General features: G+C 42.6%; 1 protein-coding gene across 4 annotated transcripts in view; it reads right to left on the bottom strand.

Moving 5' to 3' along the window:
• The window catches only part of LOC111979770 (receptor-type tyrosine-protein phosphatase N2), a 189,051-nt gene that overhangs the window by 107,473 nt on the left and 63,709 nt on the right, over positions 1–17,869 (bottom strand). For 3 of the 4 annotated variants that reach the window (XM_070448912.1, XM_024010463.2, XM_070448911.1), the window contains exons 10-13: positions 17,239–17,403; positions 16,664–16,881; positions 14,646–14,732; positions 9,486–9,565 (exon numbers count right to left, since the gene is read on the bottom strand). In XM_070448912.1, the coding sequence (XP_070305013.1) occupies positions 9,486–9,565; positions 14,646–14,732; positions 16,664–16,881; positions 17,239–17,403 (550 nt within the window). The remainder of the gene's footprint in view (positions 1–9,485; positions 9,566–14,645; positions 14,733–16,663; positions 16,882–17,238; positions 17,404–17,869) is intronic. The other variant, XM_024010465.2, reaches the window with a different exon arrangement.

Below are 17,869 nucleotides of genomic sequence, written 5' to 3' on the forward strand. Positions count from 1 at the left end.
CGTTTCGTTCCGTTTGCTTCCGTTTAAAAAAACTTTTTTCAACAGAATTGGCAGAATTAATATACCCCTGATCAAACGCAAACATTTCACTTTCAAGAGCAGCCACATAAAAAACGCATGATCACTTTGCTCATTGTATATATAATTCCTTCTCGCAACTATCTACATGCTCTCCTCCTCTCACCTTTTTCTTTCGCTCGTGGACTACAATCCTGCAGTGCAGTGTACAGTCAGATAGCAGTTTAGCAGTTACACCGGTGTGCCCCGGGGCTCAGGCTGGGCCACTCAAGGACATTCAGAGACTTGTCCTGAAGCTACTCCTGCGTTGTCTTGGCTGTGTGCTTAGGGTCGTTGTTCTGTTGGAAGGTGAACCTTCGCTCCAGTCTGAGGTCCTGAGTGTTCTAGAGCAGGTAGAGCAGGTAAAGGATCTCTTTGTACTTTGCGTCATTCATCTTTAGCTTGATCCTTAATAGTCTCCCAGTCCCTGCCGCTGAAAAACATCCCCACAGCARGATGCTGCCACCACCATGCTTCACCGTAGGGATGGTGTCAGGTTTCCTCCAGACGTGACGCTTGACATTCAGGCCAAAGAGTTCAATCTTGGTTTCATCAGACCAGAGAATCTTGTTTCTCACTGTCTGAGAGTCCTTTAGCTGCATTTTGGCAAACTCCAAAATGGGCTGTCATGTGCCTTTTACTGAGGAGTGGCTTCCGTCTGGCCTCCGTCTGGCCACTCTACCATAAAGGCCTGATTGGTAGAGTGCTGCAGAGATGGTTATCCTTCTGGAAGGTTCTTCCATCGCAACAGAAGAACTATGGAGCTCTGTCAGAGTGACCATCTGGTTCTTGGTCACCTCCCTGACCTTGGTCAAGGCCCTTCACCCCCTTTTGCTCATTTTGGTCGGGCGGCCAACTCTAGGAAGAGTCTTGGTGGTTCCAAACTTCTTCCATTTAAGAATGATGGAGGCCACTGTGTTCTTGGGGACCTTCAATGCTGCAGACATTTTTTGGTACCCTTCCCCAGATCTGTGCCTCGACACAATCCTGTCTCGGAGTGCTACGGACAATTCCTTCGACCTCATGACTTGGTTTTTGCTCTGACATGCACTGTCAACTGTGGTACCTTATATAGACAGGTGTGTGCCCATCCAAATAATTTATCACAGGTGGACTCCAATCAAGTTGTAGAAACATCTCAAGGATGATCAATGGAAAAAGGATGCATCTGAGCTCAATTTTGAGTCTCATAGGAAAGGGTCTGAATACTTATGTAAATAAGGTATCTGTTTTTWAAAWTTTTATACATTTGATAACATTTCTAAAAATCTGCTGTAGCTTTGTCATTATGGGGTATTGTGTGTAGATTGATGAGGATGATTTTTAAATGTAATACATTTCAGAAAAAGGCGTAAAAAAGTGTGGAAAAGGGGAAYGGGTCTGAATACTTTCTGAATGAACTGTATATCAGCACGGTAAAATTCAATGGTTTACATGTTCTATGTTCGAGCTGTTTTTGAAAGCAAGAGTCGAATTGAAAACATTATTGGCATTGCTGAGTTCGATTTTCATAATAGCAAGCTAGGACTGATGGTTTGGTTAGCTAAATTAGCAAGTCTGTTTGGTTACCAATGTAACTACTGTAGCTATGTAGTAAACTTGCTAGCTTGTTACTTCAGTGGATGTTGAACACATTTCTACCTGCAAATTTACACATTTCTAGCGGCAAATGTGCTACATTTTAGCCATGGTATAAAAGGGATAATCAACTCGGGGCTCTATGCATTCTCTGGAAAATATTGCAACTCCTTGGAAGGTTAGTTCCACTRCCTGCTAGCGCGTCATCGAACACCCTTCCCACGTCGTTCAGTATTTTCCATTGAACGCATATCCCCTCATTGATTATCCCTTACTTATGTTATGCCATCATCTTCATATGTGAGCTAGGCCTACATCCAAGCTTAGAGCATCCAAGCTTAGAGCATCCATTTACACATCCCACACATACTGCCTTTTTAGCACAGAGAAACAGACCGCAGCAAAATGGAAGCTTTCCCTCTACCTCTCTCTCTCCCAGCCAGCCAGTTGCTGACTGCCATAGAATGATGCAAGAGTGGAACCATGCAGGCAGCAGAGCCAGCATGAGATCCAGTCAATCAAGCCATCTGTAGGAGTGCTGAGGCTCAAATGGCATCCTTTTGGCTATATAGGGAAATAGGGTGCCATCTGTAGGAGTTCCGAAGCTGGAGGTCCAGAAGCAGGGRCTACACAGAAMCAGCATCCCAAATGGCACCCTATTATATAGTGCACTACTTTTTGTGCCATTTGGGARGTAGCCACATTAGAGCTGTCAGCTGTGAGAGTTGGACCCTGAGAGGCCTGCCCAGAGAGGCCTGCCCAGAGAGGCCTGCCCAGAGAGGGCTGGCTGAGGACCATGACGCCCGCGCTGCCACTGCTGCTGAACAAACTCAGCTTCCACACAACACCTGTGTTCCACCTTCTCTACAGCAGGACTCACAGATGCTCCCAAAGCTCTGGTGATGCCACCACACACCTCACACCCTCCCAGCTCTCTCTGAAGTGACTGAACCATGGGCAAAACAAACGATCGGGGTCTCGCTAGTAGGGATTTCACAGAAATCACAAAACACAACCACCACCATACGATAATAGAGAATAAAGATGAAGCACCAACCTGTTAATTCAATAAACAACAGGAAACCCTATTTTCGTCATTTTATTTTCCACTAATTTGGTTTGAGCATATTTTGACCAAAARCTAGCTATTAGCTACTAGCTAGAGAAAATCCTGAATTGACTATCCTCCAGCATTAGATGAGAACTGATCAACAGGCATGAAGTTACATGAAGTTAACTTCATTGGATCTGGTGGCTCCTGTAGGGCTTAAGTGGGCCCATAGTCCCACTGGGGAGACTTCCAATGCAATCACACAGGAAATCAATGGAGACAATTTAAGAGTTGAATCGAAACAGAAATGGCTGATGACAAACAGTGCCAAATGGCACCCAATTCCTTATATAGTGCACTAATTTTAACCAGGGCCCATAGGGCTCTTATCAAAAGTAGTACACTACAGGGAATATAGTGCCATTTGGGATGCAGCCTTGTTGCTACTGATGAGGATTATGCGAAAGGGAACCAAGGATTGGCCTGCTTGGGGGGAGTAGTTTGGAGCTGGAAAATGTGTTTTTATACACTAATGTGTTAGGCTTGTATGTTGGCTTGTACGGCTTGTATGTTATATGGTCAAAACAGACAAGCATACAGGGATTTAGGAAGACCTCAAAATGTAATGTATTTGGTACTTTTATGGTAGGCATGCGACTTCTCTCAGATAATGCAAAAGGCTAAGCTGCTGCTGATGATAACCATAGAGAAGTAACGTTACGACAAGATTTGCAATGCCATGTCACAAATTTCACTTTGTACATCAACATCYTGCACGTTTACAGAGTCACACGGATTACAATATATTTGCTTAAACAGGTATACATTATATTCCCTTTTTCTGTAGAGCAGCATGGATGACTTGTCACGAAACCAGGACAAAAAAAGACCATGATGTTGGAGACAACATTTAATCSATAGAATGGTCGTTTGGAGGAAGGTTTGCTGACATACATTTCACATTTGTATTTCAAAGCATAATTGAGAAATAATGAATCAAAGTTGGCATTTTTATGACATTTTGGCCTTACSCAGGCCTCCTTGAATACTCCATAATGTTTCATATGTAGGTGTTAGTCAGCGCCCTAAAGCTAACCGCTAAGGCTTTCTCCACATCAATAAGGAGAAGATAAGTTAGGTAGACAAACCACATGACTTTTTCCTAAGGAGCCAGGTAATTAGATTTGACATTTTGARAGCTGTCAGCATTATGAGATCTATGCTAAACCACTGAACTGCGAAAAGACAAGAAAAGAGAGAAAAAATACAACCAATAGTCTTTGTAATAATCAGAAGAATTGGGGTCTCATTTCAACTCCTGTATTAACCAGTGATCAGAAATGACTCATGGTTCATAGTGGATGAGGTGATTGAGATTCAAGGCAAGGTTAGGACAAGAGGCTACCAGAGATAGGAAGTGAATAAGAATAGGTGTAAAGRGGAAAAACGGTGTTGGATACACCATATTCAAAACAACAACAGCTCTACAGAGCTGTCTGCATAAGTGAGGAACTGACAGAAGAAAAGCTGGTTTGATAGATGTATGTGAAAAATATCAGAATGATCACAATTTCGTGACTTTTTAAAAGGGGTCATTCCATCAATTAGCATACAAACTCAGTCATTCACCGATGGGAAACTGCCTTTATAACTTATTGAACTGTGTGTGACCTCAGTGACAAAGACGTATTTCTATGACAAAACACAAATCACATCTCAGAWATTACACTCAGCCAGTGAATGAGTAACTAGCTATTGTCAGGGAAGACAATGCATGTACTCAGTTTAATGCATGTACTAAGAGACTCTACTAATGGTTAGTAATACACAATCAGTCAAACTATTTGGGGCTTTAAAAATATATAACATTCATGTCACGACTCSTACCGAAGGTGGCTCCTCTTCCTGTTCGGGTGGCGCTCGGCGGTCGTCGTCACCGGCCTACTAGCTGCCACCGGATCCCTTTTCCCTTTTCTGTTGGTTTTGTCTTATTGGTTTCACCTGTTTCTTGTTTGGGTTTTAGTTGGGCTATTTAAGCCGGTAGGCCCGCCTGTTCTTTGTGCGGGCTTATTGATTTTCCACTGTGTTATTGTGTGGTAGTGCGTGTTGTTTTTGGGTTTTRCCTCCGGACTGGTTAGGTCCTGGTTTTGGGCATTTGTGTATGTGCGCCCAGTATCTTGGCGAGTACTATTTTTCCTGCGCATATAAAGCGCTATTTCTGTACCTCCTGCCTCCTGCACCTGACTCCGCCCCCACTACGCCCAGTGCGTTACAATTCAAAGTGGAGACAGTTTATAGACAACACATACATGCATTCTATTCTGGATTTGTTTCATTAAATTAATGATATATAGCTATTGATTCTTGAAGAATATAACTTAAACARGCCTCATGAGCATACTMGCTTTACTCCACTGTTTGTTAACAACAACATGCATATCTACAGCAGCCATCTGAGGCTGATACGGGTTGGGTTTCAGATAAACAGCAGGGTGGTGTGTGTCTGTGTGTCTTTCTGCTTCTTAGTGTCAGTGGTCCTCAGCTGGTGTCCTCCTGCTTAAAGTGCTAATTACGCTGCCGGCTGGCCTGACCCTGACCTCCAGCSCATAGAGAAGGCCGGTTCTCACGGCCGGGATGCACCACTGGAAGTGGCCTTTAGGCCTGCCACTTCACAACATTGTAGTGCGCATGAATAGGTCTGACAATGAGGGTCATCACCCCGCTGCCCACCATCTTGACATCCCCCCTGACAATGGCCCTCGCCTGGCCCTGGGTGCCTAACAACGGTCGGGTACGCGTGACAGAAGCTCCCCTCCAGGGCTCTTTACTCAGCAGGTCAGGGCCATACAGGGCTGCATCCTAAATGGCACCSTATTCCCTATATATTGTGCACTAATATGGAACAGGACCCATAGTGCTAGTCCTATGGGCCTTGATCAAATGTAGTGCATAATATATAGAGAATAGGGTGCAATTTGGAATGCAGATTGGGCCATGCTGCTGCACCTCTTTGTCAGACAGCAAGCACCCTCCTCCACCATGGCCCTGGAGGCTGGCTCTTTATCGATCAAGTATTGTTCATATGAAGGAGAAGAATGATAAGGCTGACTTTTGTCCAGCCGGTCCAAGGATGTGTCCTAAATTCCCTATATAGTGCACTACTTTTGACCAGGGCATTGGTCAAAAGGGTCTCAAACTGCTTAAAAGATGGGCACACAGATTTCTCKAATGCATCTGGAAGAATCTGTAAAATTATGATAAAATTATGGCCTTGTATTGCTTAATGTCTCAGAAAAACAACAGAAACTGGGGATATTGAAATAATCTCTGCCCATATTCTTGTTGAATATGACAAATGATGCCTTAAATACTGCAGCTCACCCACAATACTGCATTTGAGGTAAYAAGCAGAGGTATTTCATTTTGAAGTGCGGTTCTGTCAACTGTTTGCATTAATATCAATCAAGGCTCATCCATGACCTCTCATAACAATTTAGTRGCAGCACTGGAAATGAGAAACGAGGGCGCGAACAAGAACAATTGCACTTTCGAAACAGGTGGGTGAAGTAGCCATTACATAATCACATCATCAAGAGTGTGGACTGTGGAGTTCAATTATCAAAGCTGTCATCAATAAGGGGGAAAAAACTAGGTTTWGCTATTCATGTAACTTGTGTGTGTGTGTCTGCGTGTGTAGGTGATTTGGAGGAGGTAGTCTCAGCCAGGCCCCAGCCGGGGATCATTTGGAGAATCTAGCCAGGTCTCTCCCAGGGAATGACATTCCATTTATATTGCTATTCCCTTTACAGTGRGCACTACTTTTGACCAGAGCTAAAAAGTCCTATACAATAATGGTAAGCATGTCATATTTATCTAAGACAATCAGGAAAAACATTACCTTCTCATTTTTATATCCATATTTTCCTGGTACCTGTTGAAGCAGCCTTGTACATTTGTCAGTAATACTAACCACACGCAGCTCAAATACAGCTATTCTCTCTAATTTCCATGGAATCTTTGACAACACATATCTGTACTTAATTCACKATAGAGGAATGTGATTGGTGCATAGTACAGAGGTCAAAGCTACAGCATATTACACTGAAGGGAGGCTTCCTAAGAACGCTTAATGGATGTCATTCTGACTTTAGTCTTCTTCCCAATGACACACATCTCCATTACCAGTGGTCTTTACGGAGAGCTTTCAATAGGAACRCATCAAAACTGTGAACTACACTCAGCAAAAAAAGAAACGCTCCTTTTTCAGGACCCTGTCTTTCAAAGATAATTCGTAAAAATAACCAAAAACTTCACAGATCTTCATTGTAAAGGGTTTAAACACTGTTTCCCATGCTTGTTCAATGAACCATAAACAATTAATGAACATGCACCTGTGGAACGGTCGTTAAGACACTAACAGCTTACAGACGGTAGGCAATTAAGGTCACAGTTATGAAAAAAGGACACTAAAGAGGCCATTCTACTGACTCTGAAAAACACCAAAAGAAAGATGCCCAGGGTGCCTGCTCATCTGCGTGAACGTGCTTTAGGCATGCTGCAAGGAGGCATGAGGACTGCAGATGTGGCCAGGGAAATAAATTGCAATGTCAGTACTGTGATATGCCTAACACAGCGCTACGTGGAGACAGGACAGACAGCTGATCGTCCTCGCAGTGGCAGATCACGTGTAACAACACCTGCACAGGATCGGTACATCTGAACATCACACCTGCCGGACAGGTACAGTATGGTAACAACAACTSRCCGAGTTACACCAGGAATGCACAATCCCTCCATCAGAGCTCAGACTGTCCGCAATAGGCTGAGAGAGGCTGGATTGAGGGCTTGTAGGCCTGTTGTAAGGCAGGTCCTCACCAGACATCAGCGGCAACAACGTCGCTGTCGCTGAACCAGACAGGACTGGCAAAAAGTGCTCTTCTCTGACGAGTCACGGTTTTGTCTCACCAGGGGATATGGTCGGATTCGCGTTTATCGTCGAAGGAATGAGCGTTACACCGAGGCCTGTGCTCTGGAGCGGGATCGATTTGGAGGTGGAGGGTCCGTCGTGGTCTGGGGCGGTGTGGCACAGCATCATCGGACTGAGCTTGTCATTGCAGGCAATCTCAACGCTGTGCGTTACAGGGAAGACATCCTCCTCCCTCATGTGGTACCCTTCCTGCAGGCTCATCCTGACATGACCCTCCAGCATGACAATGCCACCAGCCATACTGCTCATTCTGTGGGTGATTTCCTGCAAGACAGGAATGTCAGTGTTCTGCCATGGCCAGCGAAGAGCCCGGATCTCAATCCCATTGAGCACGTCTGGGACCTGTTGGATCGGAGGGTGAGGGCTAGGGCCATTCCCCCCAGAAATGTCAGGGAACTTGCAGGTGCCTTGGTGGAAGAGTGGGGTAACATCTCACAGCAAGAAATGGCAAATCTGGTGCAGTCCATGAGGAAGAAATGCACTTTCCATACTTAATGCAGCTGGTGGCCACACCAGATACTTTTTCTTTTGATTTTGACCCCCCTTTTTTCAGGGACACATTATTCAATTTCTGTTAGTCACATGTATGTGGAACTTGTTCAGTTTATGTCTCAGTTGTTGAATCTTGTTATGTTCATACAAATATTTACACATGCTAAGTTTTCTGAAAATAAACGCAGTTGACAGTGAGAGGACGTTTCTTTTTTTGCTGAYTTTATTTCTCTGAGAGTAAACAACAAAAACGTTGTGATATCTGATAAAAGGTCAAATGTTAATTTCAGATCCAACATGACATCAAAACCTTGGAWATTTGATAAAAGGTCAAATGTCCATTTCAGATCCAACATGTTCCACTAAAGCACAAGATATTTATTTTTTTGTAAAGTTATATATGAAGAGTTTATTTCCAAAAGCTTTATCCAACAATTTTTCACATTTGTGTTTTTTCATGAGAAATGATTGCTTATTGGTACCTTTATGTGTGTGTAAAAAATATTACTGTCCTCAGATTTTTTATTCATAGATTTTAGATGTGTATAACAATTGGTTTTGTTGCAAAARTCTATATATCACGTGTTTAGCTGGAATGGAATGTTCGTATCCTATACATTTAAATTCAACACATCATAAATCTAGCCTCATGCTATAGTACTTGATGATTAGAGTTGGGCCTTGTCCCAAATGACACCATAATCCCTATTGTGCACTACTTTTGARGACAGCCCAGATGGGATCTCATATTATTTCACAGATCATTTTTTGTATATAACGATGTTACAAATGTATCATTTGTGCAGTTCTTTATATTATTATAATTTTTTTGTCACATTTGACAGTGTAAAACCTTGCAGTGCTCCCGAGTCGATCAGCGGTCTAAGGCACTGCATCTCAGTGCAAGATGCGTCACTACAGTCCCTGGTTCAAATCCAAGCTGTATCACATCAGGCTGTGATTGMGAGTCCCATAGGGCAGCGCACAATTGGCCCAGCATCATCCGGGTTGGGCCGGGGTAGGCCGTCATTGTAAATAAGAATTTGTTCTAAACTAAATTGGTACTATTTTCTCTGAGAGTTAGGCGGATATATCTTGTTTTGCAACAAAATGTGATTGTTTGTCTCTCTGAAATGAAACTATCTAGTGATAGGTTTCAAATCAATACATTTCTGTCATTTAACACCAATCTCTTTTATAAGTTCTTTCAACAAAAAAAAGCATATTTACCAACATTTCTGAAATTGTATATATAGCGTTTTCGAATGAAATTCTTCATACATTACATCACATTTATCTGTCAGAAAAGCTCTGACCTACCTGCTACATTGGCCACATCTGCGGTGCTGACGTTCTGGGCATTAGGTCGCACTCTGAAGGTCACAGCTGGGCCTACCACTCTGTAAAAAATAACACACACACACACACACACACAACACACACACACACACACACACCACACACAACACACACACACACACACACACACACACACACACACACACACACACACACACACACAGTGAGATGAGACACTCCAAACACAAGCAGGAATCTATTTTTCATGGTGGTGAAGCATTATTTTTCTACCGTCTTGCCTTAAAAAAGCAGCTCAGGTCATTAAAGCAGAGCCGTACACACACGGTGCTTGGATATTATTTCACCTCTGGCTTCCCCGCCTGTTAGATTCCCTGTAGCCACAGGAGCCGCCAGATACCCTCTTGAATCTCAATGTGCCTCCAGGCATTTTACAAACAACAAATGACACGGACGGGGGTTTTGGTCTAGAATGAGATACACATACCTAATGCTTGTCCCTTCACCGACAGTCATAGGGACAATTTCTGATGTACAGAACTTTATGAATTTTGTGCGTAATGAAAAGTGCTGTACAAATAAAATGTACAAATATTATTTTCCCCTCACAATGTCTTTCCAAAGAGCAAAACTAGGGTGGACACTGGCCAGGTACTATAWTGAGCTTAAAATGGCTAAAAGTGATGGAGGAGGGCAATGGGTGAACCACCCTGAATAAAAACAGGTAATGGCAACATATCGAATATAAAATGCTGGAGATTTTATTGAACAGAAAGTGCTTTGCTCTATGTTGAAGTCAAAGACTCAGAATGTATCCAGCCAGGAGGTTAAGATCTCTTGCAATGTGTGGAGAGTACCTCAACCAGCAGCCAGCCATTCAACCATAATATTATATTTACCTCCGTAAAGCTCTAGATGTAAAGATGTATCACATATATTAGGAGATAGATCAACCTGCCATAGCGGTCTATTAGCGGTTGAAGAGGAATATCACTCATTGTGACTTTATAACACATTGATATGTTTCCTGACCTACGCCACAGCCACCCACTGAACGTTTTTCAAAATTCAACACAGCAAAAGTAAAAAATGACTGTGGTTTTCAAACTGAAGCTCATGCTTTTCTTTAGTACAGTATTACTCCACTGTCGAAGCGAAAAACTCAATATTAGTCTGTTAGAACACAAATATAATCAGTATTTTTGAACGGCCAGTTACTGTACATTACAACATCAAGTATCGGAATGTCAAACTGTCATTGTTCATCAACCATCATAATCTATGATTCTACTGTGACAGTAAATGAGTTCATGTCTGTTCAGTATTATATAGACCGCATTACAAGCAGCCAGCATTGATGCATCTCCCCACCTAGTGGTTATTCTTTGAAATGAGCTGAAGTCAGACATTACGTCACCCCCATGTTTTTTCAAATTGGAGTCTGACTGAAGTCAGTAATGGTTGCACAACAACTATTATTCAGAGGGAACTAATGCTAGATGGTTCTGAAGCAAACCACCCACATTCACACATCAAAASTAACGTCTCTGCTTTCAACCGCTCAGGCGTGACATGATCAATTCCAGATATTATGAGACGATTCTGGCAGTCTCCTCTGTGAATCATCAGTCATAATAAATAATAATGGATATTATGATTGATTAACTTGTGTGTGTAATGTTTGGCCTTGTGTCTTGCATACTYTGTTAGTACTACAGTAACATTGAATTACCCTGTTTGTATGCATCTATATTTTCCTTCAATATGAAAAACATGATAGACACTCATTTCAAAGCCCTACAGGACTAAGTCATGCTTACACAAATGAGTCAACATGAAGGGTGAGAGGAGCCATGCTGGGAGGGCCATTCTCCCAGGCTCCTAGGTGGAGTCGTGGTCTAGCAGTGGCAGCGGTTAGCTGCAAGGAGCAGGAAATKAAATAAGCGTGGCGGCTTCGACAAATTGTCCAGACTGCGCCCCCTGTTGGGCCGGCTCGGAGCTCTAACAAAGGGCCCCGGCTCTCTCCCACCCAATCTATCACTCTCCCATACCAACGCCCTTTCAGCTCCAGAAAGGGATAAAGACAAAAGGTACATTAGTCCYGCCCTGTAGGGCCACCCATGAGCAGTGTAAACTGCCCTAGTGCCGTGAGGTGCTTCAGAAACAATGTCATTTTCAGAACCTTACAAACAGGGTCATATGATACAGAGTCGGCCAATCGCTACCTGTACCGCCAACAATCAAGCTTAGTAGTTAGAAAGACACAAAGGGGTCCTACCAGCCCATACAACACTCTCTTTCTTATGCCTTTCATCAGCATGTTACGTCACCATTGCATTTATGGCGGTAAATTGTTACTGCATACATACTGCTACGCTTATTAAGTATAGCAGTGTATMTTCATCTGATGAATGAATGCATTACAATGACCACAATGTCAGACTTGAACATAAGTCATGAAGAATGTGGCCCATTGTAAAGCTGTGTGTAGTTGTGGGGTACAGGGCATGACAGTTGGGGAAATAAACATATGACATGTTATGGCATCATGTTTCTATAGAACGTGGATATGATTTTCTCTTTGATGTTATTTTGAATGTCATCTTTGTATAATGTGCTTCGGTGCAATATATAGCTGTGCATTTGTATGTCAAATGTGTGTAGAGTAGCTGTTGGTGAGAGTATTTGAAAGAGATGCCACTGAACACACAGACCATCACAGTATGTCAGTAGATTCTCATTTCTGTTGTGGATGGCTTTAAAAGCCTCATTGCATGTGTGTGTATGTGTGCGTGTGCGCGAGTGTGTGGTGTTCAAAGTCAGATACCTGCGTGGAAAAACATAACGATTTTGGAGAAAGAGAAGGAGGTTCATGAAAAGTTTATTCTCGTTAATAAATGATTGCAGCCACGACTCTACAGTATATGGCGCCTCATGTCAATAATGTGCATGAGCAAGTTTCCCATCTTCACCCTCCAGCTCGAATGTTTACYGAATAAGAATAAGACAAGTGTCCCTGGATATCTTATTTCTCACTAAGGGTGCATTTCTTAGGCTTTCAACCTGTTAGACGGTTTAAATGATTTGAGTGTTCCTGTTTTATTATATTCATTTATTTTTGGCCAAAAAGTTTTTTAAGCCCCTCAGGTAACGTTTGACATGACATGGTGCACTTGCCACCTAAAACATAGCTGTTTGGTTTTAGGTATTTTTCTACAGTATATTGTATAAACTCTCTCCATGCACTGCTCTGCACTTCAGTCTGCATTATTCAGTGGATGTTTACCRATCTACAGTGCATTCGGAAAGTATTCAGACCCCATTTCTACATGTTGTTACATTACAGCCTTATTCTAAAATGGATTAAATAAAATAAAAAATTCATCAATCTTCACACAATACCCCATAATGACAAAGTGAAAACAGGGTTTTAGAATTTTTTGCAAATGTATTAAAAARAAAAAACAGAAATACCTTATTTACATAAGTATTCAGACCTTTTGCTATGATACACAAAATTGAGCTCAGATGCATCCTGTTTCCATTGATCATCCTTGTGATGTTTCTACAACTTGATTGGAGTCCACCTGTGGTAAATTCAATTGATTGGACATTATTTGGAAAGGCACACACCTGTCTATATAAGGTCCCACAGTTGACAGTGCATGTCAGAGAAAATACCAAGCCATGAGGTCGAAGGAATTGTCTGTAGAGCTCCGAGACAATATTGTGTCTAGGCACAGATCTGGGGAAGGGTACCAAAATCAAGGCAAAGATTAACAGAGTAAAGTACAGTGAAATCCTTGATAAAAACCTGCTCCAGAGCGCTCAGGAGCTCAGACTGGGGCTAAGTGGCTTCGGGACAAGTCTCTGACTGTCCTTGAGTGGCCCAGCTTGAGACCGGACTTGAACCTGATCGAACATCTCTGGAGAGACCTGAAAATAGCTGTGCAGCGACACTCCCCATCCAATCTGACAGAGCTTGAAAAGATCTTCAGAAAAGAATGGGAGAAACTCCCCAAATACAGCTGTGGCAAGCTTATAGCGTCATACCCAAGAAGACTCGAGGCTGTAATCGCTGCCATATGTGCTTCAACCCAGTACTGAGTAAAGGGTCTGAACACTTATGTACACTACCGTTCAAAAGTTTGGGGTCACTTWGAAATGTCCTTGTTTTTGAAAGAAAAGCGCATTTTTTACCCTTTAAAATAACATCAAATTGATCAGAAATACAGTGTAGACATTGTTAATGTTGTAAATGACTATTGTAGCTGGAAATGGCAGATTTTTTAATGGAATATCTACATAGGCGAGGCCCATTATCAGCAACCATCACTCCTGTGTTCCAATGGCACGTTATGTTAGCTAATCCAAGTTTATAATTTTAAAAGGCTAAATGATCATTAGAAAACCCTTTTGCAATTATGTTAGCACAGCTGAAAACTGTTGTTCTGATTAAGAAGCAATAAAACTGGCCTTCTTTAGACTAGTTCAGTATCTGGAGCATCAGCATTTGTGGGTTCGATTACASGCTCAAAATGGCCAGAAACAAAGACCTGTCTRCTGAAACTCGTCAGCCTATTCTTGTTCTAACAAATGAAGGCTATTCCATGCGAGAAATTGCCAAGAAACTGAAGATCTCGTACAACGCTGTGCACTACTCCCTTCACAGAACAGCGCAAACTGTCTCTAACCAGAATAGAAAAGGGAGTGGGAGGCCCGGTGCACGTAAATGTGATACCTGTTATTTATTTATAATAAATTAGCAAAAATAAAAAATACATGTTTTTTGCTTCGTCATTATGGGGTATTGTGTGTAGATTMATGAGGAATAAAACCAATGGAATCCATTTTAYAATAAGGCTGTAACGTAACAAAATGTGGAAAAAGTCAAGGGGTCTCAATACTTTCAGAATGCACTGTACCTGCTACAGGGAATTACTATTTAAAGATGCCCATTTTAGATTCTGCCCTGAATCGTATAAGCTTTCTGAGGAAAATCTAGTCATGCCTTTTAAGCATGCAACCAAAAATGAATAGAGTTACATAAAAAGGTTAAATACACAAGAGTGGTGTTGACTCTGTTGGTTGGGTCTGTACTGGTTGTTGTTTGTATTGAGTGTGTGAAAGATTTATAAAACAATCACCACCAAAAATACGTACGAGAGCTCCAGGAAGTCAGTCATCTGCAGCTTGGCGCGTCGTGTCAGAATCTCCATCAAGTGGAGGCCCTCATCAGTCTGCAATGCGCTGTGGAGAGAAAAATAGAGTTCATCAATACTGGCCTTTCTCCTAAAGGTCCCCACAGAGTTGATACCTAAGCCTGTTAAGTGTGGGTGAGCGCTCCCACACATTACATTCCTGTCACACACAGAAGAGAGGAATGGGGACATGAGTGGGGAGACAGGCACGGAGGTCAGGGGGATGGAGGGAGGGAGGGAGGGGAGGAAGGAGGGAGGGGGGGAAGGGAGTGAGGGCCAAGACAGAGAGACAATAGGTAGTTGAGGGAGAGGGAGACAGAGAGTGAGGACATCATGCGGGGGTGAGGTGTGAGAGCTGGGGGAGCAGYAGTTCCCTCTGTCATGATGAATCGCCTGTGTGCGCTGAACGTGTTCCAAAATGACACCCTATTCGATATCTAGTGCAATACTTTTTACCAGAGCCCTGGTCAAAAGTAATGCACTATATAGGGAACAGGGTGCAATTTGATACACAGGCCCTCTCTCAGACTACAGGCCAGACAGAGAGGTGCAGATGGGATGGTGAGGAGGTYTAATGGTGTAGCCACACCACAGTGGTTCAGTTCAGCCCTGCCTATAGCTTATAGGGTCTGAGTCCCAAATGACACRCTATTCCCTACTATACATAGTAGTAGTACACTACTTTTGACCAGGGCCATTAGGAGTACCTGCTACCAGGCTACTGTGCGTACAGTAMAGCAGTACATGTCTCAGTTTTCCTCGATTATATTTCCTCCTGTTGGTGGTGATAAGCCATACCGTTTAGAGCTATAAACCATACTGTCCTAGTGTATCACATAACAGGAGTATGGAGATTAAAGCAAGAATTCTAGAGACATTATATATTCAGATAGTGATATTTCCTAGCAGCAGCACAGCCCCCATCCCCAGCCCCAGTGAAGGGACATGGGCTCCAGTACAGCGTGGCCTGATGGACTGTGGGTTCTGTGCCCTGGAGAAGGACTTGAACCTGAACACCATCAAATCATGATCTAATATTTACGGAATGATACGCTTGTAAGATGTTTATTATACATGCATATGATATACCACACTGGGGTATGGTCTTGATAAATTGAAATAAAATTGCAAATACTAAATAAATGAATGATAAACATTCATGCATAWATGAGTCCAGTATTGAAACTTAAAATAATCTATGGTAATAAATTAAAATATACAGTATGTCAAACAGCGCGAGTAAAATACTTTTTTGAAAACATCATGGAATTACTTTCCCAAAAGTGACACAAACACTTTGTTAAAATGAGGAATGAGAAATGCCAATGTTTTATTTTCAAAATGGTTCCTGGGAAATGCAGGGCACCGCCAGGTTGGATAGGGGGCAGGAGTGGAATAATGAGAACATCTCTGTTGGCAGACACAGGGTCACAGTAGGCCTCTGGTTGTCTAGCATCTAAAACACATTTCTGTCTCCATTTGTAATGGTTGGTTTTACAGCAACTTCAGCTATGCTTATTCAAAACAAAAACAAAAAGACCATCAAAAGTATAAACAGAACTGCACCAATGGAGCCAAATTGTTGCTACTGATCAAACGTCGCTGTCTGATGAAAACATCTCCAAAACAGAAACTTTTCAGGAAATGTAGAAAAATTACCATATATGAACAAACATACATTTATGAGACTTCAGAAGCTATTTTGAATACATTTCCTTGGTCCCAGAGTCATGAAATGTTCAGAGTACATTGAGGGGAGTTACTGCTTTCATTAAATGTAATGTAAAGAAATATATGCGTTTTCATCAGACAGCGACGCAATGCAACATGTTGACACCTGTAAATTCACCACAGATGACCCTGGACTAAAAAAAGACTCCTTTGTACTGTACTAAATGCAATTCCATAAAGACATACTGTAGAACATTGATTGATTAGCTGTGGTTGCCTCATTCATTGTTTATGACAGGCACTACTCACTCAGTGTCGGTGATGACATAACCGTAGTCATCATCAGTCTTCTTCGTGTCCACAGCAGCTTTGACATCTAGCTGCAGCTCCTGGACGTTCACTTTCTTCTTATGGGGCTCCTGGTAGACCACCTTGGCAGCAGGAGGCTCCATTGCCTGGATCCAGCCCTCCACGGCAGCCACCTCCTCCATGTCCGTCGAGTGGGTCGACTTCTTCTGCACCGCCACCTTGATTTGATTCGATTTATTTGACCATTTAAAAACACAATTCAACCACACATGTGGATACAATGCATTTAAAGAAATTGAGGTTAAACAAAAAAGTTGAACAACAAAAATGTATTTAGTATGTATAATCTGGAAGTAGAAACCTAAGTGTTGTTGTCCATTAGTTTACTCCAAWTAGGGGAGGGATGGTAGAGTTAGGGGAAAATAAAAAAAATATAGATATATTTAAAAAATGTTTTATTTATATGGGGAATTGGAAATTATGCAGATAATTACATTGATGGAAGCCACAATCGATCTGCAATATTGAAGCTGGTCTACCTCTGTACTTAGTCCCTTACTCATTGTGGTCCTCACCTCAGCCTGAGTGGTCCTACTATGTACGTTCTCCAGACCAACACCTCTCCCCTCACCCAGCCCTGCACCCACACCAGCCCAGCCTGGGGGCTCTCTCTGGGCTGGGGACTCAATCTTATCCAGGTACACCAGCAGCTTGCCAAATAAGCTGCCGGCATCTTGGGGCTGAAATAACACAGAACAATGTCATGGTGATCCCAAGTCATGGAGATCCCAAGTCATGGTGATCCCAGGTTCATGGTGATCCCAGGCCATGGTGATCCCAAGTCATGGTGATCCCAGGCCATGGTGATCCCAGTCCCGTGTCCCAGGTCCCGTGTGGCTCAGTTGGTAGAGCATGGCGCTTGCAACGCCAGGGTTGTGGGTTCATTCCCCACGGGGGACCAGGATGAATATGTATGAACTTTCCAATTTGTAAGTCGCTCTGTATAGAGCGTCTGCAAATGACTTAAATGTAAATGTAAATCCCATGTTGATCCCAAGTCATGTTGATCCCAAGTCATGGTTATCCCAGGTCATGGTGATCCCAAGTCATGGTGATCCCAAGTCATGCTGATCCCAAGTCATGGTGATCCCAGGCCATGGTGATCCATGTTGATCCAAGTCATGTTGATCCCAAGTCATGGTATCC

Source organism: Salvelinus sp. IW2-2015, linkage group LG19, assembly GCF_002910315.2.
Source record: "Salvelinus sp. IW2-2015 linkage group LG19, ASM291031v2, whole genome shotgun sequence".
Classification (NCBI taxonomy): domain Eukaryota; kingdom Metazoa; phylum Chordata; class Actinopteri; order Salmoniformes; family Salmonidae; genus Salvelinus; species Salvelinus sp. IW2-2015.